This window comes from Mustela erminea, chromosome 14 (genome assembly GCF_009829155.1).
Source record: "Mustela erminea isolate mMusErm1 chromosome 14, mMusErm1.Pri, whole genome shotgun sequence".
Taxonomy (NCBI): Eukaryota; Metazoa; Chordata; class Mammalia; order Carnivora; family Mustelidae; genus Mustela; species Mustela erminea.
Genome location: NC_045627.1, coordinates 27,913,280 through 27,939,379, shown reverse-complemented (window position 1 = coordinate 27,939,379; position 26,100 = coordinate 27,913,280). Strand labels below are relative to the sequence as shown.

The window sequence follows — 26,100 nt, the reverse complement described above, 5'->3', positions numbered from 1 at the left end:
TTAGCTGCTTCTTTTACAAAATAACAATGATAATCTCTACCGTGCGGTTCTCACAGGATTGTTTTGTAGGCCTGATGCTCTGACATGTGAAGTCACTGGACATGTATGTGATTGAGTGTTCCATTTTTGTTAAGGTCAAGACAAGACAATGTTAGGAACTAAGTGTTTTGTTTTTCTGTGGAATCATGACTTGGGCTATGTGAAGAGAAAAGGAAAGGGGTATTTTCTATTTAGCCTCTATTCTATAAATTTAGATCTATTCAATTTAAACTGTAATTGATTTAATTTAATGTACATTATGTAATTTTATCACTTTTCCTCACAGTGTATGATTTTGACCTGGTTGGCAGAATGGGAACAGAGAGGAGCAGCTTAGGTTGGGGGCTGGATTAAAGGAGAGAAGAGGGTGTTGTGAAGGACAAGGGGTCGTGAGTTCAAGTCTGGCATTGGGCTCCATGCTACCTATGGAGCCTACTTAAAATAATAAAGACTTAATCCTTACGATGTGGCAGATAATATGTGGATAGTTTTTCTTAAGCTCTTGTTCTGCAGATTAGATCTTAGCAAGACTCTCAGACCTCTTCTGGGGTGGGACTAAGGGAAAAGATGGTTGGCCCTGTATGTTTCCAAGTACAGAGAGGTTTGGGACAGACAGCATCTGTGGTTCCTGTCAAGAAAAAGAGAGAAATCTGGCCCATTTGGTAGAAATCTGGTAGAACTAGCATAGAGATAGAGGGTGGTCTGGATAATTACATTCTAGGAAAAACCAGGGTCAACTTTGAGGTTTTTTTGAAACTGCAACTTTCTTCTTACCTGCATTTTCTTTCCTGTCAATTTCCCAACATTTGCTAAAGTTAAATTATCCCAGAGCGGAAAGACATGTATTTATTTGAAATCAGGCCAATAGAAGGAAAACTTGACTTTCTGAAATGCAGTGTGGGTCAGAGGGAGGGGAAAACTTCAGATCAGATCTGAAAACAAAAGCAGAGGGGCCAAATCGTATTTATATTGGGTGTTTGCTCTAACAGGCACATTCAGCCCTCATGGGCGTGAGGAGAAGGAAGAGGTCAGGATGTGCCACTTAAACCCTCTCCTCCTGCTTTGCTTTCTACCACCACCTGCATGTCATCGGCTAAGTCCCAGTCCTCTGCCTTCCAGAGTTTCTGTTTTGCTTCAGAGTCTTACCCTTTTCTACCCTCAGCAAGAGTGATGGAAGTTCTTTGTTTTCTCTGCATAGGAGATAAGGAAGGAGGACTTATAGCCATGTCTCAGGTATCTTCTACTAAATTCTCTTTCTCAGACAAACACTGATGAATGTTGAACTATTTCTGCAGGTAATAACTGATGATCTACACTTCTTTTTTTTGGGTTTTTTTTTTTTTAAGAATTTTATTTATTTATTTGACAGAGAGAGATCACAAGTAGGCAGAGAGGCAGGCAGAAAGAGAGGAAGGGAAGCAGACCCCTGCTGAGCAGAGAGCCCGATGTGGGACTCGATCCCAGGACCCTGGGATCATGACCTGAGCTGAAGGCAGTGGCTTAACCCACTGAGCCACCCAGGCGCCCTGATCTACACTTCTTTAGCTCAGCTGAGAAATTAGCCATCCTTTCTTATATTAATTTTATAAGAAAATGTTTTATAATATCTAAATGGATTTATATGGCTAAACTTGGAACAAAACAAATGGCTGTGGGGCACCTTGGTAGCTCAGTTGGTTACGTTTGCCTTTGGCTTTGGGTCAGGATCCCAGGGCCCTGGGCTAGAGCCCCACATCAGGCTCCCTGCTCAGCGGGGAGCCTGCTTCTCCCTCTACCCCTCCTCCCAGCTCGTGCTCTCTTTCATGCTCTCTGCTGCCTTCCCATCTCAAATAAATAAAATCTTTAAAAAACCGCCTGAACACAAATGACTGGTTTGAAGACTGACTATATTATAGGGTGGCAGCATTGTTGCAGAGGGAGATAAAAATGGAACCAGACAACTTGGGCTTGCATTCAGGGCCCATGTGTTCACTGTATGACTTTGGATAGCTCATGTTACCTCTTCAAAATTCATTTTCCTCCAGGCACTGGGTGGCTCAGTTGGTTATGCAGCTGCCTTCGCCTAGGTCATGATCCCAAGGTCTTGCAATCGAGCCCCGTGTCAGGCTCCCTGCTCAGCAGACTCTGCTTCGCCCTCTCCCTTTGCCTGCCGCTCCCCTTGCTTGTGCTGTGTTGCTCTGTCAAATAAGTAAATAAATAAAATCTTTAAGAAAAATTCATTTTCCTCTGTGGATGGAAATCAAAATAATGTCAAAAAACAGTATCATAAAGGCTTCAGTACTATAAAGTCTTCAGTATTATAAAGATTAGTTTAAACCCATGACCAACATCAAATTCAATGATGAGACTCTAGAATCTTAGTATTTTAATCCATTAAAAGGCAAGGATATCTACGTTCACCCTTACTTTTAAACATTGTTTTGGAAGTTTTGGCCTGTGTAATGTGTGTGCTAAAAAAAGCAAGTGAGAGAGAGATGATTGTGGAAAGGTAAGACCATCCTAAGAATAGCTGAAATGAAGATTGACGTGGTCCTATGTAAAAACAGACAGGTGGGAAGAGCCAGGGCGGTTTTAATGAAGTAGTTAGAGATGCTTTTCCTGCCGAATGTTATGTGTACTATCAAATTTACCCTGTGAGCACAAGAACAGACAGGTGGTAAGAAGAAGACAGACCGCCCTGAATCTGGTGTCCAGCCACTGACTTAATGAGCTAAAATGCTATAGTGGGCACTAAACTGTTTTCGGTAAATTATCGTTTAATCCTTACCACAAAACTGTAAGATGGGTATTATGATACCCCTTTTACAAATGAGGAAACTAAGGTTTAGAGTAGTTTAAAAAAAACTGACCTAGGGGCGCCTGGGTGGCTCAGTCGGTTAAGGGTCTGCCTTCGGCTCAGGTCATGATCCCAGGGTCCTGGGATCGAGCCCCACATCGGGCTCTCTGCTCAGCAGGGAGCCTACTTCCCCCTCCCTCTCTCTGCCTCTCTGCTACTTGTGATCTCTGTCTCTCTCTGTCAAATAAATAAATAAAATCTTTTAAAAAAAAAAAAAAAACAACAACTGACCCAGGTGCCAAACTGACATTAGAGCAAGGGTTACACCTCAAAGCAATTGCTTTCAAAGTGAATATTACACAAATGAGCCATGAAGGAGTGAATGATTTTAACCAGTGGTGCTGGAGAAAAGGCTGAGGGAGGTGGTTGTCAGGAATCACATTAAGTACTCATCTTACCATACCTCCAAAAATTGTACATGGATCGAAAGGGTAAAAGCTGGTGCAGGGGGGAGGTGGTTGCAGGGCTATTTAATTGCAGTTGGACTGAGGAAGAACTTTCTAAGCATAGAAACCGTGGAAGAAACCACAGAAGAAATGATTGATAAGTTTGCATAAAATTTAAACTTCTGTGCATCAAAAGCCAGTATAAGCCAAACCTGAATGCAAATAAGACTAGGAAGGCGAATGAAAATATGCAACTAAGATACACAAATGATTAATATCTTTATTGTGCAAAGAGCTCTTACAAATCAATTAAAAAAACCCGCAAATGTCCTAAGTAAAAACGGTCAAAGGCAATAAATAGGAGAATTACCATAAATTTTTTTAATTGCTCAGAAGCACTAATAAGAAAAAATACCTAAAAGTAAAAGTAGATACCATTTTCACTGTGAAGTAAAAAGAATTTTATGAAATTGTTAAGGTGCATTTGAGAAATAGGACCTGATATACACAGCTAATTGTCTTTTTAGTAGGCAGTCCGTAGACATATCTCAGATATATTGCAGTTTTGGTTCCAGATCACCACAATAAAGTAAATATTGCAGCAAAACAAATCATATTAATTTTTTGCTTTCCCAGTGCATATAAAAGTTATGTTTACCCAATACTGCAGTATATTAAGTGTATAGTAGCATTAAGTTAAAAAATATATCTACCTTAATTAAAAATTACTTTATTGCTAAAAATGCTAACCGTCATCTGAGCTTTCAGTGAGTTGTAATCTTTTGTGCTGATGGAGGGTCTTGCCTCGTTGTTATGGCTGCTGATCAGCGTGGTGGTTGCTGAAGGTTGGGGTGACTGTGGCAGTTTCTTAAGATGACAGTGAAGTTTGCTGCATCGATTGACTCTTCCTTTCATGAACCATTTCTCTGTAGCTGTGATGCTGTTTGACAGCATTTTAACCACAGTAGAACTTCTTTCAGAATTGGATTCTGTCCTCTCTGACACTGTCCCTGCATTATCAACTAAATAAATAAGATTCTCAGTCCTGTGTTGACATTGCAACCGTCTTCGCAGCATCTCCAGCAGGAATGGATTCCATCTCAAGAAAGCACTTTCTTTGCTCATCCATAGGAAGCAACTCCTCCTGATCCTTGTAAGTTTGGTCATGGTGGGAACAGCCAAGGCGATTTTGATGAAGTAATCGGAGATGCTTTTCCTACCGAATGTTATGTGTACTATCAGATTTATCCTGTGAGCACAAGAACGGACAGATGGTAAGAGGAAGACAGACAGACAGCCCTGAATGTGGTCTCCAGCCACTGACTTACTGAGCAGCCCCGCCGTCCCATCTCCAGGCTCCATTTCTAATTCTGGTTCTCTTGCTCTTTCCACTACACCTGCAGTTTCTTCCTCCGTGGAAGTATCGAACCCCTGGAAGTCATCTGTGAGGGTTGGAATCTACTTCTACCAAACTCCTGTGGATGTTGCTGTTTTGTCCTCTTCCCATGGATTGTGAATACTCTGAATAGCATCTGGAGTGGGGAGTCTTTTCTGGACGGTTTTGTGCTGATTTTGCCCAGATCAGAAGAATTCCCATCTATGGCCCCAATAGCCTTATGAAGTGTATTTCTTTTTTTTAAAGATGTCATTTATTTATTTTGAGAGAGAGTGAGTGAGTGTGTGCATGGCTGGGGGGAGGGGCAGTGGGAGAGGGAGAAGCAGGCTCCCCGCTGAGCAAGGAGCCCCATGCCGGGCTCAATCTCAGGACCCTGGGATCCTGACCTGAGCCGAAGGCAGACACTTCACTGACTGAGCCACGCAGGCGCCCCATGAAATAAATTTCTTAAATAATGAGACTTGAAAATCAGAATTACACTTTGATCCATGGACTGCAGAATGGATGGTGTGTTAGCCACCGGAAAACATTAATCTCATTATGCATCTCATCAGAGCTCTTGGGTGACCAGGTACATGGTCAGTGAGCAGTAATATTTTGAAAAGAATCTTTTTTCTGAGCAGTAGGTCTCAGCAGTGGGCTTAAAATATTCAGTAAACCGTGTTGTAAACAAACGTGCTGTCCTCCAGGCTTTGTTGTTGCACTTTCAGAGCCTATGCAGAGAAGACTGAGTGTAATTCTTAAGGGCCCTGGGATTTTCAGAATGAAGAGTCAGTGAGCATTGGCTTCAACTTGAAGTCACCAGCTGTGTTAGGCTCTAACAGGAGAGTCAGCCTGTTGTGGAAGCTTTGAAGCCAGGCATTGCCTTCTGCGTGGCTATGGAAGTCCTAGATGACGTCTTCTTCCACTAGAAGGCTGTTGTTTGTCTGCCGTGCAAATCTCTTGTGGAGTGTGGCCACCTGCATTGTTGATCTCCTGGATGACTTGCTATGGCTTCTGTATCACCACCTGCTGTGTCCCCTTGTGTTTGTATGTTCTGGAGACGGCTTGTTCCCTCCAAGCTCATGAATCAACCTCTGCCGGCTTCAGACTTTTCTTGGGCAGCTTCCTCACCTCCCTCAGCCTACACGGAACTGAAGAGAGTCAGGGTCTGGCTCTGGATTAGGCTTTGGTTTAAGGGGATGTTTTGACTGGTTCGATCTATCAGACCACTCAGACTTTTTCTGTATCAGCAATAAGTCTGTTTCCCTTTCTTATCATTCATGTGTTCACTGGAGTAGTACTTTAAATTTCCTTCAAGAACTTTTCCTCTGCATTCACAACATGCTACAGGAAGCCTAGTTTTCAGCCCGTTTCAGCTTTTTGACATGGCTTCCTGGCTAACCTCTGTCATTTCTTGGTTTTGATTTAAAATGAGAGGCCTGTGATTCTTCCTTTCACTTGAACAGTTAGGGGAATTTTAGGGTTATTAATTGTCGTAATATCAGTATTGTTGGAACTTAAAAGAGTAGGGAGGCTTGAGGAGAGGGAGAGAGATGGAGGCACCAGGGGGTCAAGGGAGGCTGGTTCGTGGAGCAGTCAGAACACGTACAACATTTCTCAATTAGGTTACTGTCTTCATTTGGACAGAGGTCATGGTGCCCCCATATTACTGATCACAAATCACTATGGCAAATATAATAATAATAATGAAAAAGTTTGAAATAGTATAACGATTATAAAGGTGTGATGCCAAGTCCCAAATGGGCAAATGCTGTTGGAAGCATGTTGGAAAAATGTTGCCAAAAGACTTGCTCATGGCAGGTTGCCACAAACCTTCAACTTGTAAACAAAACAAAAAAAACCAAAACCACCACCACCACAACAAAAAACAGTATCTGCAAGACACAATAAACTATAGTGTGCCAGTATGGATTTTTGTTCTTTCGGTGGGCAAACTATGGACACGTTCCATGGAAAAAGCTTAGGCCGTTTCTTCAGAAATTCCATTTTGGTGAATTTCACTTAAGGAACCTAGCAGATACAATAAGATTTTTGTGCAAGGATAGTATTGCAGTGTTAGATGGACTAGATAAATAGAAAAATGGCACACCTTAAATAAATATCAAGAAACGTTTGAACAAATGGTGTCATGCCAATGGAAAATTAGGATGTAACTGTGAGGACTGAGTTTCGAAGACTATCCAAGGTAAAAATGTTTCACTGCTAAGGGAATTTGTGTATAATCCTAATCTTGTTTAGAAGACCTGTGCATATGTCTGTGTATATTGAAAGGGAACGTCAAAAGATATCAAGTCTGTGCTAAGTGGTGTGATCATGATTGGTTTTTATTTTCTGTATTTTGCATATTTTCTATTATAAATGCATAGTGCTTTTATGATTATAAAAGTTATTGAAGTCACTGTTTTAGAAGTTGTGAAGATTAAATATGGCTGGGAATAAAGTAAGGTTTTAGAAATGTGAATTTTCCACTTTCCTTTATTGGAACCTCAGGAGTGTTAGATTTCAGGTTTAATTCTTTATGATTTGATTCGAATTTTAAAAAATTGGTAAGAGTGGGGCACCTGGGTGGCTCAGTGGGTTAAGCCTCTGCCTTTGGCTCAGGTCATGATCTCAGGGTTCTGGGATGAGCCCCATATCGGGCTCTCTGCTCAGCAGGGAGCCTGCTTCCTCCTCTCTCTCTGCCTGCCTCTCTGCCTACTTGTGATCTCTATCTGTCAAATAAATAAAATCTTAAAAAAAAAACAAAAAACAAAAAAACAAAAAAAATCTTCCTTGTCATGGAACTTGAGAGGTCAAAAAAAAAAAATTTGTAAGACTAATTCCTGTGACATCAATTTGTGTAGCTTTTGGTAGCATTAACTGATACGCAAGCCTTATTATAGCTAAAGATACAAAGTACAATGTTCCTTTCCTCACATTCTATATATTTAATCTTTGATACCAGTTGGAATAATTTGCATCTTGCACATGTTACTGTATCCTAACAGGAAATGAGCTAAATGCATTTTCTCCTAACAGAAATGAAGTTAGCATTTTGTACAAGCAAACGTCAGCCTTGTGCTTTGTCTTGGTGTGCCTGCCCTCACAGTAGGTCTGTAGTTTTCTCTTTTGAGGCTGGAAGAGTTTGAGAGGAACCACGTCATCTCTTGTAGAATCTGGCGTTTGGCTTTTATCTGCTTTGTTATTCTGGCCTTTGGTAAACAATATTTGGGAAATGAAGTTTGAGAGAGAACATTGGTTTCTCATAATAGCTGTGAAGAGAAATGGTAGGAGAAAGTGTTTTTCCTGTGCCAACATTTTCACACAGGAAAGACTGTTTTCACAGTATATTTGTTACCCCATTGAAATTGTATCTCATGGGCATATTCCTTTCCAGTTCAGGTTCACACTTTTTATGTATTTGACACAACTTTATTTTTATAAAAATGTTATTCAGATTATTGGTGCCTTTGACTTGGTGTGCTTTTCTTTATGGCATTAGTTGTATGAACATTTCCTGCATGTTCCTTTGTTCTCTATGGCCCATTACATTTCCTTTGTTTTACTTTGTGTTCCTTTTAAGGCACTTCTGAGTTTTTAAGTCCATTCATAATAATCGTTTGTAAACTGTTGTCACAGTAAATATGAAATTCTTTCATGTTTGCTGAAATTCATTTCTTTGTTTCTAGGGTGACTATGGATTCCATTATTCACGGAGCTCCAGAAAGGTAAAAAAAAATTGACACTGAAGACCATATATCTATATCTATAGATATCTATATATCTATATCTATATTTTTTATTTTCCTTCTTTGTTATAATTATAAACATGGACTTAAGTGAATTATTTATATATCCGATGCTATTTTTTAACCTTTTAAAATTTTAAATTAGAGAACATTTTGAAAGCTTTTATGGTTTTGCCTCATGGGGCCACCTGGTCGCCTGGCCGCGTGTTGATGGTGGAATGGTACCTTGGGGGTGTTAATTGTGTGCCACATCTGGTCCTCAGCTGTGCAGTTGGAGATTTGCGTTTATGGCATCCAAGAGTGACCCTGTCCCCTGGAGACTGATGCAATGTCACTTTCTCCATTTATAATGCCATGAAAACCAAATGCTTGGCTCAGTTCTGTAGCACATTCTCCGTCTGAAAAGCCTGAGTGGACGTTTAATTATGATCAAATGCTTCTTGATCTGGAATTAGGAGAGCCTGTTTGATGATTATAATAGTGGAAGTCTTTTAGCTGTGATAACCCAGTGCCTCCATCTGACCTTGAGGGGAGCTCTGCTCAGTGGGCCCCCCAGGCTGCCTTTTTTCCTCCTTCCTCTGTACAGTGACGGGCAAATGCTACAACTCTCTCCCTGTCCTCTTCCCATCTTCCTGGAGTTTCCAGCCCTCATCTTTCCATATGCTTAATAGCCACTGTCTTCCAGCTCTTAGTCTGGGAAGTATCTGTTCTATGCAACAGCCAGACTGAAGGAAGGGTTAGGATAGGCATTTGAACGTCAACCCGACTTGGCTCCATGCACTTGGGCAGTATACGGCATCGCTCTGTGCTTCGATTTCCTCACCTGAAAGTAGGTTAGTAATGGCCCTTCTCTCATAGGTTTGTGGGGAGAGAAAACATTTTACTTGGTGACATAATAAGAGCTCGAAAAAAGGTCAAATGAGGAGCACCTGGGTGGCTCAGTCAGTTACGTGACTGCCTTCGGCTCAGGTCATGATGCCAAGGGTCCTGGGATCGAGTCACCCTTTGGGCTCCCTGCTCAGTGGGGAGCCTGCTTCTCCCTCTCTCTCTCTGCCTACTGCTCTGTCTACTTGTGCTCTCTATCTCTCTGTCAAATAAATAAATAAAATTTGAAAAAAAAAATAAAAGTACTTTAAAAAAAAAGGTCAAATGATACAATTCATGTTATTATGGCTTATTGTTTTTCCTAAGGTGACTTTTGTTCCTTTATGTATAGATTTTATTAGGGTGGGTTATGCATAATTGCCATTTGGAATGTCAGAAATTGTCTAATACCAGCTACTTTATGTGGCTAAACAATTATAACTTTCTCCCATCTATGGAACCTTTAGTTATTTTACTGTTCTAACATGTCATTACCCTTATCCTTTGAAATGCAGATATACTTGGATCATCTTCTTAAATGATTTTTTTTTGTTGTTTTTGTTGTTATGCAGTGAAATGGTAGAATAATACTGATTTTTTGTCACGAACTACTCATAAAAATGATAATGTAGTCTTTTAAGATTTTCACATTGGTTTGGTAGGCGTTTCTCATCATATCATCAGCTCGGCAGGATTTCATAATGTTGCCAGTAAGTGTTATTTGTGTCACTGGTAACAAATGAAAACAAAATTCATTGGAATCCTATTGATAATTCCTTCTTACCTGTATTATGTCTCACCTCTTAAAGAAAGTTTGTATTTTTCAGGTATATTTTCTTTTCCAATAATTTTGAGGGGCAAAAGTATGACTATCTTTGTTTTCTAAAGTTAAAAAATAGAATCATATGTTGAATAATTGGACCAAGATTTAGTTAGTAATCTAGTTAGTTGAGCAGAGGTCTTCATAATTTCAAAGCTAAGATGGGATTTTTCTAGCTCTCACCCCAAATTCTCAATTTATGTAGTTGGGTAAATAAAAATCTTAAGAGGGGTGCCTGGGTGGCTCAGTGGGTTAAGCCTCTGCCTTCGGCTCAGGTCATGATCCCAGGGTGCTGGGATCAAGTCCCACATCGGGCTCTCTGCTCGGTGGGGAGCCTGCTTCCTCCCCTCTCTCTCTGCCTGCCTCTCTGCCTACTTGTAATCTCTGTTTGTCAAATAAATAAATAAAATCTTAAAAAAAAAATACATGTTATCGTATTTCGACATTGAAATATTTTAGTTTTTTTTTTTTTTTTTGAAACTTATACGAGAATGAAACAACCATTCATGTGTAGATTTAGGACTTTGTTATTCTGTCTTATCTATTTGTGCACAAACCAACCTCCTTTACCAAGCCTTTAGCCATTTAAACACCTTCCAGAATGTGCTTATGCTACCTTCTGTAGCAGGGTTTTATATGGAGCTTAAATACTGTCTTTCCTGAAGTTTTGACTTTGTACCATGACCTCAGAAGACTTGAGGCACTGGCATTGCCAGGCTGAAATGATTTCCCTAAAGGCTCCAACGCCACAGGAATTCAGTTAGGTAAGTGAGTAAAACTGACTGGGGGCAAAAAGAGCCTGGGAGTTGTTGCATTTTTTTTTACCCAAAATGAAAGGTTTCTTCTGATTTACATTTTGGTATCTTGGGAGTGCCTCATGGCCTCTTTTCAGTTTGGGTATAAACTCAACTGCCTTGGCTCGTTGGAACCCTCACTGGCCCATCAGCTTTGTTTGCCTCCTTTCTCTCCTGTCACAGTTTCAAAGAACATACCAGAAGTCAGAGATCTGAACTTTAAAGAGATCCCTCGCTACTGGGCACCCACTCCAGCTCCTCTGTCTCCAGTCAGTTAATGGTCCAACCCACTTTGCCAGCAAGGGGATGTCTGGGGCCTCAAGAGGGAACACAGAATCCTTCTTCTGAATTTTTGTGATTGAATCCTCTCACCCACTTAAAATATTAAAGATATTTAAGATTGAAGAGATATGACTTCATCATGCGCCAGTTGAAGGGGTGGCTTGGAAGAATTCTGAGTTTAATGAGAAGAGCATCAGTACAAGTGAAAGGAAACCCATTTATTAATTCTGGTATCTGATTCTTTCTTTGTTTTCCTCCACCACTTTGATTATGTGTTTTTTATAGAATGTGAATTGAATGGGCAGCATTTAAAGAAACCAAGGTCACTTTTTCAATATCGTACACTGAAGACTTGCCTAGACAAGCCTTTGATTTAGATGTTTGTAAGTGTGACTTGACATCTGGAGATAGGTGTGCTGTCAGAACGTTCGATTTACTTCATAGAGGAGCTGAAGGAAAGCACAAGCCTCTCTGATAGAATTCTTTTGTCTTTGAACTCTGGAATCTGAGTAATCAGGAACAATGCCGCATTGTGTCAGGCAAAGTCTGAATCCCGATGACACAATTCTAAGATCTCTCAGAATTGACTCATGCCCAGTTTAAGGGTGTGGGTTACCACGAGGCTGACTAAAAATACTTGGATGTTTGCTGTGCCTTGCCAAAGTTTGTTTTCTTTCTGCCTTCAGAATAAATCAGCGCTGCCACAGTGCAGGCACGATGCTGCCCTGAAGGTCTTTACGTGGGGAGACTGGCTTATATCAGGGTCAGATGTGAGAGTGTGCTGGCCTCATGGTCTGTCGCTTCCCTTAGCCTCAGGACTGATCTGACGACACGCTTTCCTCTCTGCTCCCTCAACTGGGCCGCTTTTAGAAGGCGTGTGGTCTGTAGGAAGAGAAGACTCCCATTTTCATTTGGGAATATCAGTCCTTAAACACGTTTCCTTGGCATTCGAGGAAGACGTGTTTGCTTTGATTTCTGTTCTAAAGGGAATAATGTTATTGCGGGCCCTTTAAAACGTGTGTTAGGGGACGCCTGGGTGGCTCAGTTGGTTAAGCAGCTGCCTTCGGCTCAGGTCATGATCCCAGCGTCCTGGGATCAAGTCCCGCATCGGGCTCCTTGCTCTGCAGGGAGCCTGCTTCTCCCTCTGCCTCTGCCTGCCATTCTGTCTGCCTGTGCTCACTCTCCACCCCCCCTCTCTGATAAATAAATAAAATCTTAAAAAAAAAAAAAATAAAACGTGTGTTAGGAATGCAAGTAAGAGTGTGTGAGACAGTTGGGGGGTGTGGATCGGGAAGAGTAAAGAATATCACTTACTCAGAATATTTACGGAAGTATACAGTTTCCATATATTAGAAATCATCTTACGATGACAAGTTATTGGTTCGCTCACATATAGTTGTCACATACAAATAGGACCCAGTTTGAACCCACGAGCTTAGAATCCTGGCTCAGCAGAGCAAAAGATTCATAACCAAATACCGTGAATGTCATGCTCTCAAGAAAATGCTACTCTCGTCCTACTCAAGAGAAAATATAATTTTTCAATTTTTCTTCTGTTTTTCAGTATGAGTACAAAGTTGTTTAGAATCTCAGAAATGAAGTCTGATATCACAGTGTTTTCTCCCAGGCATCTGATTGTGGTCTGTTTATTGTTTAACATCTTCTTTTAGAAATTGCCTCTCCATGTCGTTGGGCAATATTTTATAAGGGTATTCATATTTTTCTCATCAATTTATGAAAGTTTTTTATGTATTAATATTATTAGTCCTTTAGCTTTATTTCAAGGGCAAATATTTTTATAGAGTTCTTTTGACTTTTATTTTTCTTATGTTTAGCTTGCAGAGTTTAATGTAAAAATTTAGCAGACATATTTATTTGGCAACTATGGTGGAACTCTTATTTGTAGAATTGTTTTTCAAATATGGTAATTTTTAGAAAACATGCTTGGATACAGTTTCAGATTGTATTTTTGATCTGAAAACCAAAAATCAAAAAGTGGTAAATTTGGCTGAAAAGGTAGGCGAGAGTCACTTTGGGGGCTTTGAATTTTCAGCTAAGGAGATCATTCTGGTATAGATGTGCTTCATATTAAGTTGGATACGATTGTGGGTCACAGTATGATAAGGAATCAGTGTATATGAGTCTCCTTTGAGGCAGGTGGAGGAGATGCCATGTGGTGGGACACTGTCATATTATTTCACTGTGGTGTTTTTTGTTTGTTTAAAAAAAATTTTTTTTTTTAAATTTATTTGACAGAGATCACAAGTAGGCAGAGAGGCAGGCAGAGAGAGGAAGGGAAGCAGGCTCCCTGCTGAGCAGAGAGCCTGATGCGGGGCTCGATCCCAGCACCCTGGGATCATGACCTGAGCCGAAAGCCGAGGCTTTAACCCACTGAGCCACCCAGGCACCCCTGTTTGTTTTTTTAAATATTTTTATTTATTTATTTGAGAGAGAGAGAGAGTGAGAGAGAGCATGAGAGGGGAGAAGGTCAGAGGGAGACGCAGACTCCCTGTGGAGCTGGGAGCCCGATGTGGGACTCAATCCCGGGATTTCGGGATCACGACCCGAGCCGAAGACAGCTGCTCAACCAACTGAGCCACCCAGGTGCCCCTGTTTTTTGTTTGTTTTTTAAAACTCTCTTGGAATTCCCCTTTGTGACAGACTTTTTTTTCTTTTTTTATGGATTTATTCGTATCACATCCAAATCTATGATCACATCTGAAAAGGTTTCATGTGTGAACATGTCTTCACGGAGTCTCTAGAACTCACATTAGTATCCTGGAATTCTAAGGTAAATTCTTGCTCTACGGCTCTCTCCTTTTTTTTTTTTTTTTTTTTTAAAGATATTATTTATTTCAGTCTCAAGTAGGCAGAGAGGCAGGCAGAGAGAAAGAGAGGAGGAGGAAGCAGGCTCCCCACTGAGCAGAGAGCCCCATGCGGGGCTTGATTCCAGGACCCTGAGATCATGACCTGTGCCAAAGGCAGAGGTTTAACCCACTGAGCCATCCAGGTGCCCCGGCTCTCTTCTTGATATTGAAAGATGTGGCCCTAACTTGACTAATGCTAGAGTTCTGTTCACGAGCCGCCTCTTTCTGGACGACAGAAGACCTCGTGGTTGGTGTCTGGCAGACCTGCTAGTTAGGAATTGTGAACAAGTTGCTTGACTTGTATTCCTCAACTTTCTCATTTCTGACGGGCAGTAGCAACAAGTGTGTATCTCATAGAGTTTTTATGAAAAGGAAATGAGAATGCGCCATTCCCCCAAATTCCTGCTACATTATACATGTTTGAGAGATGTTTAATGTCCCCATCAGCAGCAGGCAGATGCCCTTTCTTTCCTTTTCCTCAGCTCGTGATACTATCTTCTACGGAGTAGGTTCAGAGGGAATGAGGCTAAAACCCAGAAAATTGTGAGGACTAGACATTTTAATAGTGTAGTAATAAAGCAGTAGGCAAGAGATTGGTGATGGGGCTAGGAAATGATGCTTTAAAATCTAATGGCAAGGTGATCCCGGTTTCTTCCTGTGGATGCTGCCCTGGCGGCCCACGTCTCACCCCCTCCGTGCCCATTTGTGATACTCTAGAAGTTGGATCAAAATAGATGGACAGGATTTGACAATGTTAGTCTTGTTTTGGTCTTTGATGGTGTATGTTGATCTATCTAATCTGTGTGTTATCACTAAATATATGTCTATAGATGTTATTGTATGTGGCATGAACGTGTAGACAAGTGTTCATACGTGCCCACATATACACGCTCTTTGTATAATATATATAACATGATGTAAGTGAGAGCTCGAAAAAGTCTCCATAATTCCAGGTCCCTGCTGAGCCTCTCGTTAGGAGTTACTCTGCTAATTCATCCCAGGGGGAAGACCTGGGGAGGAGCTTCAGTGTGCTAAATACTGTTTACTCTAAGCTACAATGATGGGTTTCTTTCTTCTCAATGGAGCGTAATGGGTACCCCACTGCTCAGTCTGTAGCTCCCAACTCAAGAGGTTATTGGAATACAAAGTGATTCTGTCTCAGGCCAGAGAGAAAGAAAGATACACATGTATTTTTCTTAGGTTCACGGAAGAGAAAAAGACTTCCTGATGTAGCTGACTGTGGTTTGTCTTTTTTTTTTTTAAATAAAGTTTGTTTGTTTGTTTTCCTAAGATTTTATTTATTTATTTGACAGAGGGATAGAGAGCACAAGTAAGCAGAGCAGCAGGCAGAGGGAGAGAGAAGCAGCCTTTCTGCTGAGCAGGAACCCCAATGTGGGGCTGGATCCCAGGACTCTGGAATCATGACCTGAGCTGAAGGCAGCTACTTAACCAGCAGAGTCTCCTAGGCGCCTCTGTGGTTTTTGTTTTGAGCCTATAGCCACTCTGCTGATAATCACTTCAAATAGTGCAGTAAAGGGGAAGGAGCTCACATTTATTGAATGGCCATTATGTGCTATATGATTTTAACTCATTTGATTCTCCAAGGACTCTGTGAGGCCAGTTGGATTTCCCCCAGTTTATAGATGGGGAACTGAAGCTCAAAGCAGTTGGTAAACAGAGTTCTGATCTGAACCCAGGTGCAATCGATCCCTCAAATCATGCTCTTTCCAGGGCTATGCAGTCTGCTGCTACATTCCTTTATGAATAAGGGAGACTGGAAAAATTGTTCAGAGATTTCCCCGTTTCTAGTGTTGACTCTGGCCGTGCACACCCAGGAGAACAGCAGGTAGCTGCTTGCTGGCAGGAATAACCCTGGAAGGCAAGTTTCCTTCTCAGCCAAGAGTCCTCCGTCTCTCTGCCCTCTGCCTTGGGGTACTGCCTTGGTCTTCTCTGTTTACCTTGGCTTTCTGACTTTTAACCTGCCTCCCACCTCCCAAAATGTTAACATTTGCTAGATTTGCTTTGCGACTAGTAAAGCCATATCGGTGACAGTTATTTATTTCACTTATTTATTTCAACTCGGATCCAGTGTTTTGAATATCCAGCTATAATTTGACGCATGTATAACCTCCTGAGAAAAGAGGCAGCAGTTAAGATGTCAGCCCTGTCAGGATTCCTAAGCGCTCTGCTGATAGGTACTTGGAAATGATATAGATAGGACATATGCTAAAACCTTCTGGCGTGTAAATATGTTGCTCTTTAGCAGAAAGTTTCCAGGATTCGATAGGCAGCCTTTTGCAATGATTTGGGTATTCTGGGCTGGATTCAGCCTTTCGTAGATTTTTTTTTTTCTTTTTTTTATATTAGAAAGGGAGGAAGTGTGTGGTAGAAGGAAAAGTAGGTAAGCTTAAGAGTCTGGTGGGTGCAGGCTTTTTTCTTTTTTTTTTAAGTGTCCAGTTAGCATATAGTACATCATTAGTTTTTGATGTTATGTTCAACAACTCATTAGTTGTGTATAACACCAAGTGCTCATCACAATATATGATGCCCTCCTTAATACGGTAGGTGCAGTCTTAAATTGTAGGCCCATCTCTCACTTGTCCCTGACAAGTCCCTTTACCTCTTGGGGTTCTCTGGTTATCCATCTGTAAAGCGGAGGCTGTACCTGCCATTGTTTATAACACCCAGTACAGTGCCTAGCATAGAGCATCACTGAGTAAATATTAGTTCTCTACGTCTTGACCTGGAAAGTAATGCTTCCTTCTTTCTTTCTTTCTTTCTTTCTTTCTTTCTTTCTTTCTTTCTTTCTTTCTTTCTTTCTTCCTTCCTTCCTTCCTTCCTTCCTTCCTTCCTTCCTTCCTTTCTTTCTTTCTTTCTTTCTTTCTCTTTCTTTCTTTCCAGTTCTTGCCTTTAGTGAATGCATGTATATAGAAAGAAGACTGATTAAATAAGCCTTTCCTCCCATCGAAACTGTCTTCCCTTTATAGTTCGTATCTGTTCTATTTTAAATAAAGGTTTAAACTCTCTCATTTCCCTGATACCTCTGCATGAGATAAGACTCGAACTCAATATACAACAACTAGTTGGGTGCATTCCATACATCTGTTCTGCACAAGTGTTCTTCCTGCCGGATCTGGGGTTCAGTGCGTTGAGAGGCACATTTTGCTAGACTTAGCGATTGATGATTCCAGCACATTTATCAGCATAGGTGATGCTTTTGAAATTATGCAGGAAGCAAAAATGACTAATGCGGTAGGTCAATGCTAACAGCCATAGGAGAAAACACTTCTTGGCTGGGGAAGAGGTTTGGGTTCATCTCACATTCTTTTTCTTTCTTCTGTGAATTCTGTGCTCCTGATAAAAACTTGCCTGTCCCATCTGCCTTATTAAGTAAGTGCAACCGTTTCTACAGATAATTTTAAATGTGCTCAAATGTTAGCAGTTAATGAGTATAAGTCTAGCAAGCTTTCATTGTAAATTAATCAGCAATTAGATACTGTCTGGTATCTAAAATTAAAATTACTGTTCTTTTACTTTTAAGTCAACAGATGAATAAGTTTATATGCAAGGTATACTTTTTAACGAAAAAGTAAATATTTTTAATCACCAAATAAGAGAAGAACTTTCTCTCTACAGAAATAGACATTTTTATAAAAGATGATGTGTACTTTTTCTAAAGCATCTCATGAGATCTATTAATTTCATTAATCAAAAGCTCTAACATTATCTTTACTTTGGCACTCTTATCAGTGTTCCAAAAGAAAACGTTCATTACTTGACAGTTGTGCTTTTGTCTTAATTCAATCATCAAAAATCTAGGAAATGCATCATTTTTTAAAGTTGGGAAATAGAAGGAACTGAAGAATGACTGTCATTTTTTATGCTCCTTTACTAGTTGTTTCTGCTAGTTTAAAGTCTAATGATAAAGCTGCATCTGAATTTCCCTAAGCACTTCTTTATAGACAATCAGCACCAGTGTGATATACCCTTCTAACATGACTTGAGGAAGCAGAAAGTGTTGCATAAAGTCAGAAAGAGTACTCAGAAGTTTGTATGTGTTTTCTGTTCCTTTATTGGACATTATTTGATTTTTAGATCATCCTTATGAAGTGGGCATCAGAGCTCTTAATATAAGTCTATAGAAGTGGAAATGGCAGCTCAGTGACCTGACTGGCACAAAGTCCCATAGCTGAGCTGCTTGTGACAAGAGCCTGGCCCGTGGCTCCATGCTTCTTCCACTGTCCCACTCTCCAGGTCACTCACGAAAAGGACCATGTGCCCCCGTTCAGGTTATTTCCTTGTGAGAAGCAGTCAAGCCCTGATCGTTGGTGGGCTGGGCATTAAACATTAATGGATAGAGTCTATAACTAAGTGTAAAGAAAGTAACACTGGTTCACCAATGCATATGAGTCATTCTATGTATGTCTCCTCTTTCTCTGTAAGAGCATTTTTGTTTGGACTCGTCAGGTTTCTTAATGTAGGTCATTTATTTTTTCCTGTGTGGAACCTGGATGGGGACAGACTGAAAGCTGGTCTGAGCCTATCAGTTGTGCTGATGCCAGTAAGTTTACTGATTATGTTTACCAGGCTCAAGCTTTAAGACGAATCTCTATGGAAATGAATTGCTCATTTTAGAGACTTGTCCAGTGCTGTGCTCAGCCACATTCAAGAATGGAAGATAGAAAAAGAATTCAAGTTTAATTTTTTTTTAAATATTATTTATTTATTTATTTGATAGAAAGCACAAGTAGTCAGAGAGGCAGGCAGAGAGAGAGGAGGAAGCAGGCTCCCCACTGAGCAGAGAGCCGGATGTGGGGCTCGATCCCAGAACCCTGGGATCATGACCTGAGCCGAAGGCAGAGGCCTCAACCCACTGAGCCACCCAGGCGCCCCTCAAGTTTAATTTTTTAAAAAAGATTTTAGTTACTTTTTTAGAGAGAGAGAGAGCAAGAGTGAGAGGGTGAGCAGAAGCATGGCCAGGGGTAGAGGGGGAAGCAGACTCCCCACCAAGCAGGGAGCCTGATGTGGGACTCGATCCCAGGACTCTGAGATCATGACCTGAGTGGAAAGCACATACTTAACCAACTGAGCCACCCTGGTGCACCCGAATTCAAGTTATGTTAATGTGCTTCTTAGAAAAAAAGAACTATTTATTTGACGCAGAGAGACACAGTGAAAGAGGGAACACAAGCAGGAGTGAGAGAGGAGAAGCAGGTTTCCCACCGAGCAGGGAGCCCTATGTGCCGCTCCATCCCAGGACCCTAGGATCATGCCCAGAGTCGAAGGCAGATGCTTAACAACTGAGCCACCCAGGCCCCCTACCTTCTAACTCTTGAATCTAGTGATTTCGTTTTGTGGAGCTTGGTTATGTTGTTACAGTGATAAGGCACACTTCCTACAGGTTTGAACCTTTCTTTCCCATATGGGAGTTTCCTCCATAGAGCCTAGGTGGTGAGGAATTATTGTAGAGGTGTTCAAAGCATTGAGAACATCCTTCCAGATCTTTGGTTCTATACACCTCAGGAGCATTATTTTATCTTCCTTTTTCTCCCCCCTCCCCTTTTGCAAATACAGGTAACCTTGACAAATAGACTGAGTAGTTAGCTCCTATTTCCACAGCGCTGGCATGGAAATTTCTTACAGGCTGGATCTGCTGCTTCCACGGTTGCTATGCAACCAGGAGAGGAGTTCACAAGCTTTGTCACAAGCCAGCAATCAAAGGAGAGACAGTATTTTCTTTCGAATATGTATTTTACTTATTTATTTTTTTCTGTCTGCCCTTGTTTTGGGGATTGTGTATTTACATCCTTTGGGGAGTTTTTATTTGTGGAAATGCCTTTTCTAAAGAAACTTTGTTTGTTGAAGACTTTTTTTTTTTTTTCTTTTGATCTTGCGAGATGAAAAAGTGAACGCCACCTCCCAGGCAGTAGGTGTTGAAATTAGGCCTTGAAGCAGATAAAGTAGCTCTTACTAAAAACATGGTGGAATCAAATACAGCTTCAACCACTCTTTGAGTAAGAAAGCATCCATGTAGCTTTGTATTCTTCTGCTTCTGGTCTCCATATATTGTGTACTTTTCTGACCTACATCGGGGGCTTTGAATCTGCAGTTCCTTCAACTCTCTTGTCCCTGAAAGTCATCTCTGAATAGAAGACCATTTAAACCTTTGTAATCAGGATTATTCTGACCAAATTTTCTGGAGCCATCTTCTATGTAAATCCTTCTTGACCTATACAGATTTTTGTCTTTCAAATGCGAACGAACCAGCTTTTAAACAAATGTTTGGGTAAATGCTTATAACCAATGTTTGTGTTTTCAATTATCCATTTTTAATTATCCATTGATAATTGGATTGTTTATTGAGCGAGGCAAGGGATGTGTCTGTCTCAGGACTGTTCATAATACTCATGCAAGTAGAGAAGGGGAGATAGGAAGACTAAAATAATACAGATCTTCTGCCAGGGTCCCAAAGGAGAAAAGATGGATTATAGAAACTGCATCTCAATGAGTTCGATATTGATATCTGAAAGCTCTGCAGTCTGGGTTATTGAACTGATACCTCGTGATGACTAAGAAGTGGTGATAATTTGGAGCCAACCTGATTTCAGTAGGAAAAACTCATGTAAAATTAAACCTGTTTTCTTCCTGATGATTTTACTATGCTGGTGAGTCATATAATTCTGTAGCCACTGGGTATGGATTTTAGTAACACATTTGATGAAATTTCTTATGGGAATCAACATTTCCTTGCAGCAGTCTCTTAACTTTTATGCTTTAAAATAGCACTTAGCAATTTTTTTTTTTTCCTGCACATGACTCTCTATGTAAATTATTTGAAGACATGACACAGAACATTAAAACCGATACAAATGTTTCTGAACTTCAGGGACATGACATTTGCATATAAGCATTACCGTTTGTATTTCCTCCTTATAATTGGGCCTACTGTGGGAAGAAAGCTTTGCTTTTTATCTTTTTAAAGTCCGTATTTAGCATTTCGTTGCGTGAGGTCATGCTCACAGAGCCCTGTCAGGATGAGTTTATCTTTACCATCTGTGCCCTCTGCAAGTGAGTGGGGTTCCAGTTTGGGCCTCTGTCGCTGCTGGGGTTTTGCGTATAAAGTGGCAATGACTGTTGGAAAGAGGCCTGATTTCCCATCTTAGTTTCCACACTCCCTTTGAGCTCTTTGTACAAGAGTGGCGAGTGAACTATTTTAAGTCAAACCATAAACTGGTGCTGAGGAATGCTGATTTTTTCATTTGCTCAACCCACAAGCGCTTCCTGAGTAGTGCCTTCCAGGGTTTGAAGACAGGTGGGGCACATGCATTCTGTCACAAGCTACATTCTCCCACTGGCCTTTTTTTTTTTTAAGACCCTTTGGCCAACTGACAGATCCCTTTTCAAAAAGAAAATTTTAAATACGTAAGATATGAGGGATTAATTCTATTAAAGTAGTTATACAAGATAAAAAATTATGATAAAGTAATCAATATACTTATTAATGCATTAGGTCATACAATCCAGCAGCTGGCTTAACACCAGCTGTAGTTTTGTAATCATGATGTGCTTAAGCAATAGCATATCTGCCTAACTATAGAGTGATAGAAAAGGAATCATTATTTCTATTGGTGACAGAGTCTCAGGGACTGTTAATACTCTGTGGCTTGGGGACCTGGGTGGCTCAGTCATTAAGCGTTTGCCTTTGGCTGTGGTCATGGTCCCAGGGTCCTGGGATTAAGCCCCATACCAGGCTCCCTGCTCAGCGGGGAGCCTGCTTCTCCCTCTTCCCACTCCCCCTGCTTGTGTTTCTTCTCTTCTGCCTGTGTCTCTCTCCATCAAATAAATAAGTAAAATCTTAAAAAAAAAAATACTCTGTGGCTTGTATCATGCCTATATTTATAATGCAAGGAGATGCTAGATTTTGGTTAGATGCCAATGAAAATACACTTTCTCTTGGAGTCTGTCCGCAGACCCATGTGGGTCTATAATTATAATTATAATTATAATGTTCACAAAAGTGATTTTCTTAAAAACAGTAAAATATACTATTAATACTTATATTAATAGGTATAATAATAATATGTGATGATACATTCTTTTCAGACGATAAAGTCTCTGGGATTAGAATCCTTGGGGATATTCCAGGTAGCACGTGTAGTTTAAACTATATAAAGCATGTGTCGTAGCAGAGACACACGAGTTTCAAGCATGTATACTGTCCTTGTGACCTAATCCTCAGTAGACTAGAGTGGTAAATCTTCACGGAAGATGCCAAATGGCTAGGCCCTTTGCCAGTTTCCATTATATTTTTGAAGGAGCAGAAGAAATAAAGCCATAGTTTAAGTGGAGAGATTTTATCTACACAACCTGCATGAAAGGCCAAGGGAAAATTCCCAGCTCATAAATGAGTAATGCTAGTAGTCATATGGGACATCTTTTGTGCAGATAACAGTGCGGGTCTCGTAGGGATCCGTGGGTTCATGGGTGTGTAACGCTTCGAGTCATGCCTACACACAGGGCGCCCTGTGTTAGTGCTGTTACTGACCCTCCAGCATAAGTTACTACTATTAAGTTCTCCAGGTTTGTTGTGGGGGCCGTGAAGCTTTCTCATTTCAAAGAACCATATTTACATGAACAACAGCGATCCTTTAGGGCTCACCGGTCCACGGCTGGGGGACGACATCATGGACATTTTAACTTATTTTTTGACTAGAAAGTACATGAACATTTTATAAAATCTTAATGATGTAGAAGTGTATAGATGGTGAAAAGTAAATCATTTTTGTTTTCTTTTATCCCCATCACCCAGTTTTCCTTCCCAGAGGCAATGTGTTATATATAAAAGTCATAGATTTATCCTTTTTTCTTTCAAATGTTTTATTTATTTATTTGAGAAAAGAGAGAGAGAGAGAAAGAGTGTGAGTGCACGAGGTGGGGGGAGAGATAAAGGGAGAGAAGAAGCAGACCCCCTGCTGAGCAAGGAGCCTGATGTGGGGCTCCATCCCAGGATCCTGAGATCAAGACCTGACTAAGCCACCCGGGTGTGCCTAAATTTATCTTTAAAGGGAGATTTTATGCATATCGTTACCAGTTTACTTACATTACACACAGTCTTTTTTTTTTTTTTTTCCTTAAAGTAAGCTGTACACCCTACATGGGGCTTAAACTCATGATGCCCCAAAGATCAAGAGCCACATGCTGGGGGCGCCTGGTTGGCTCAGGCTGTTAAGCGACTGCCCAGCTCAGGTCATGATCCCAAGGGTCCCGGGATTTAGTCCCGCATCGGGCTCCCTGCTCAGCAAAGAGCCTGCTTCTCCCTCTCCCTCTGCCTGCTTCTCCCCCTGCTTGTGCTCTCTCTCTCTGTCAAATAAATAAAAATCTTAAAAAAAGAAAAAAAGCCACATGCTCTACTGACCAAGCCAGCCAGTTGCCCCCACATATAGTCTTTTTAATGCAGAGATGATTCCATGCTGTATACAGTACATCAGTAAATATATCATAGAGATCATTCAACTCAGAGTTGGCTTGTTTTTTTAAATAAACTTTTAATTTAGGATAGTTTAGACTTACTGAAAAAGTTGCAACGATAGTGCAGAGTTCTCATAAATGACACACTGGTAAACTTCTTACATTACAGTGGTACAGCTGTCCAAACTGAGGAGACAGTATTGTTGAATTATTACCTGATGTCCACATTCGATTCAGATGTCCCTAGTTTTTCCCTCATGTCCTTTTTCCTCTTCCAGGATCCATATTACATTTAGTCATCATGTCCTTTATGGTCTCCTTAGTCTGTGATAGTTGCTTAAATTTTCCTTGTTCTTGAAAACCTTGACAGTTTTGAGGAATGCTGGCTAGGTATTTTGTGGAATGTTCCTGCATTTGAGTCTGCCTGGTGTTTTCTCGCCATTAGTCTGGGTTTATGGGTTTTGGGAGCGAGGTGAAGTACCCTTTTTTATCACCAATGTCAAGAGTACAAGTTGTCAAGGTGGCTGTTTGTTGATTTGCTGACCTTGGTCACCTGAACAAGGTGGTGTTTGCCAGCTGTTACTCTGTAAAGTTACTTTCCCTCCCTTTCCATGCTCTGCTTTTTGGGAATAGCTCACTAAATGCAGCCCACACTTAACTGGACTGAAGTTCAACGAAGGATGCCCTGTTTGTGTGTGTGTGTGTGTGTGTGTGTGTGTGTGAATGACTTTCTAATGTGAAAGTCTATGTTTTGTTTGTTTGTTTTTAGAGAGAGAGTGCCCGTGCAGGGAGGGAGGGGCAGAGGAAGAGGGAGGGAGAGAATCTTAAGCAGCTCCACATCCAGTATGAAGCCCAGTGCAGGGCTTGATCCCACAACCCTGAGGTGATGACCTGAGCTGAAATCAAGAATTGGTCTCTTGACCAACGGAACCACCCAGGTGCCCGAAGGTCAGCTTTTGACTTCTCGGTCATCTTTCTAGACTAAAACTCAGATCTAGAGTTTTAAGCAGTCCTTCCCAAATCCGTCCTCCCCTTCACATATATTTCTTATTTTGGGACACCTCTCTTTAGCTGCCCAGAGACCTCTTTTTGTTTGTTTGTAATTTTCTAGTTATTTTGGCTGTGTTTGTACATACAGCTGAATTCAAAAGAAACAATGTGGTACTTTCATAATGGTTCTGTTGATACGCGTAGATGATAATTGCTAAGCTACTTACTGACAGTAATTTGCTCCAGGTGAGTAAATAAGCAGTTTTCATAGAGCCATGTTTTTGAAATTAATATCTAGAGATGCTGCTGTCTTATCAAATGTTACATGGAACTTTTTAACATAAAACTTTCTTGTGTACTCACATAGTTTTGGGCTTTTTATTCAGTTAACAGTATTTATTTATGGAGCTTCTGCTGCATTTTCGCTACAGTTTCGTGGTAAGACAAACCAGACGCCTGACGTGCGGCAGGTCAGTTCTAGTGCGAGGCACACAATAAACGCATTGACAATTAGTGAAGAAGATCATTCCAGAGACTGAGAAGTGCTTTGAGGAAACGAAGCAGAGTGACATGCTTGTGGATCCCTTGGTCATTGTGGCTGTGTCTGGGCTGCTCTCAGCTTGTGGCCAGAGCAGTCCTCAAGAGATGCCCTTGATCTGAAGCCTGAGGACTGCAGGAGGACAAACATCTGAAAGTCTGGGAGAAGAGCTTCTAGTAAAATCTGGAGTCGGGAGGGGATTGGTGACTTTTAGGAATAAAAAGGCCGGGTGGTGTAAGTGAGAGTGGGGTGGCTGTGAGGCTGGGAGGGTAGGCAGGGCCGGGCCCCTGCAGGGCCTCACCAGCACATTACCTCCTATGGGAAGGCTTTGGGTGGTTTTGAGCAGGGAGTGACATGATCTGATACATACGTTTTTAAAAGCACCTTCCTGAGGCGCCTGGGTGGCTTAGTGGGTTAAATCCTCTGCCTTCAGCTCAGGTTATGATCCCAGGGTTCTGGGATCAAGCCCTGCATCAGGCTCTCTGCTCAGCAGGGAGCCTGCTTTCTCCTTTCTCTCTTCCTGCTTCTCTGCCTACTTGTGATCTCTGTCTGTCAAATAAATCTTTAAAAAAATAAAAATAAAAATAAAAGCACCTTCCTAGTTGCTTTGTAGGAAACACACTGTAGGGGAGACAAGAGGAAGCAAGAATACCAGCTCGGAAGCAAGTACACCAGCTCAGAGACCACTGTAAGAGTCCCTGTGAGAGATGGGTGATGGGTTGGACTGTCAGTGAGATGGGCAGAAGAAGATAGTTAAGTGATGATGTTGGCCATATAAAGGGCCTCCCAACAGATTGCATTGCATGTGAGTTTAATATTAGAGAAATTTGACATCAGAGAAGCATCATCAGTATTATGTTTTCAATTAATGCTTTAAAAGAAGAGTGGTAGCACTGGTAGATGGATGGATAAGGAAGATGTGTCCACACACACAAGCACGTGGGAATGTTATGCAGCCGTAACAATGGATGAGATTGTGCCATTGGCAACAACGTAGAACGTAGGGTATTATACTAAGTGACATAAGACCAAGAAACACAAATACCATTTGATTTCATTCATGTGCGGAATCCGAAGTAAACAAATGAA

At 41.1% G+C, this 26,100-nt stretch overlaps 1 protein-coding gene across 2 annotated transcripts in view; it reads left to right on the top strand.

The window, feature by feature from the left end:
- Positions 1-26,100, top strand: part of ANK3 (ankyrin 3) — a 667,426-nt gene that overhangs the window by 105,529 nt on the left and 535,797 nt on the right. For both annotated transcript variants that reach the window (XM_032312011.1, XM_032312010.1), the window contains exon 2: positions 8,329-8,367. In XM_032312011.1, coding sequence (XP_032167902.1) covers positions 8,329-8,367 — 39 coding nt within the window. The remainder of the gene's footprint in view (positions 1-8,328; positions 8,368-26,100) is intronic.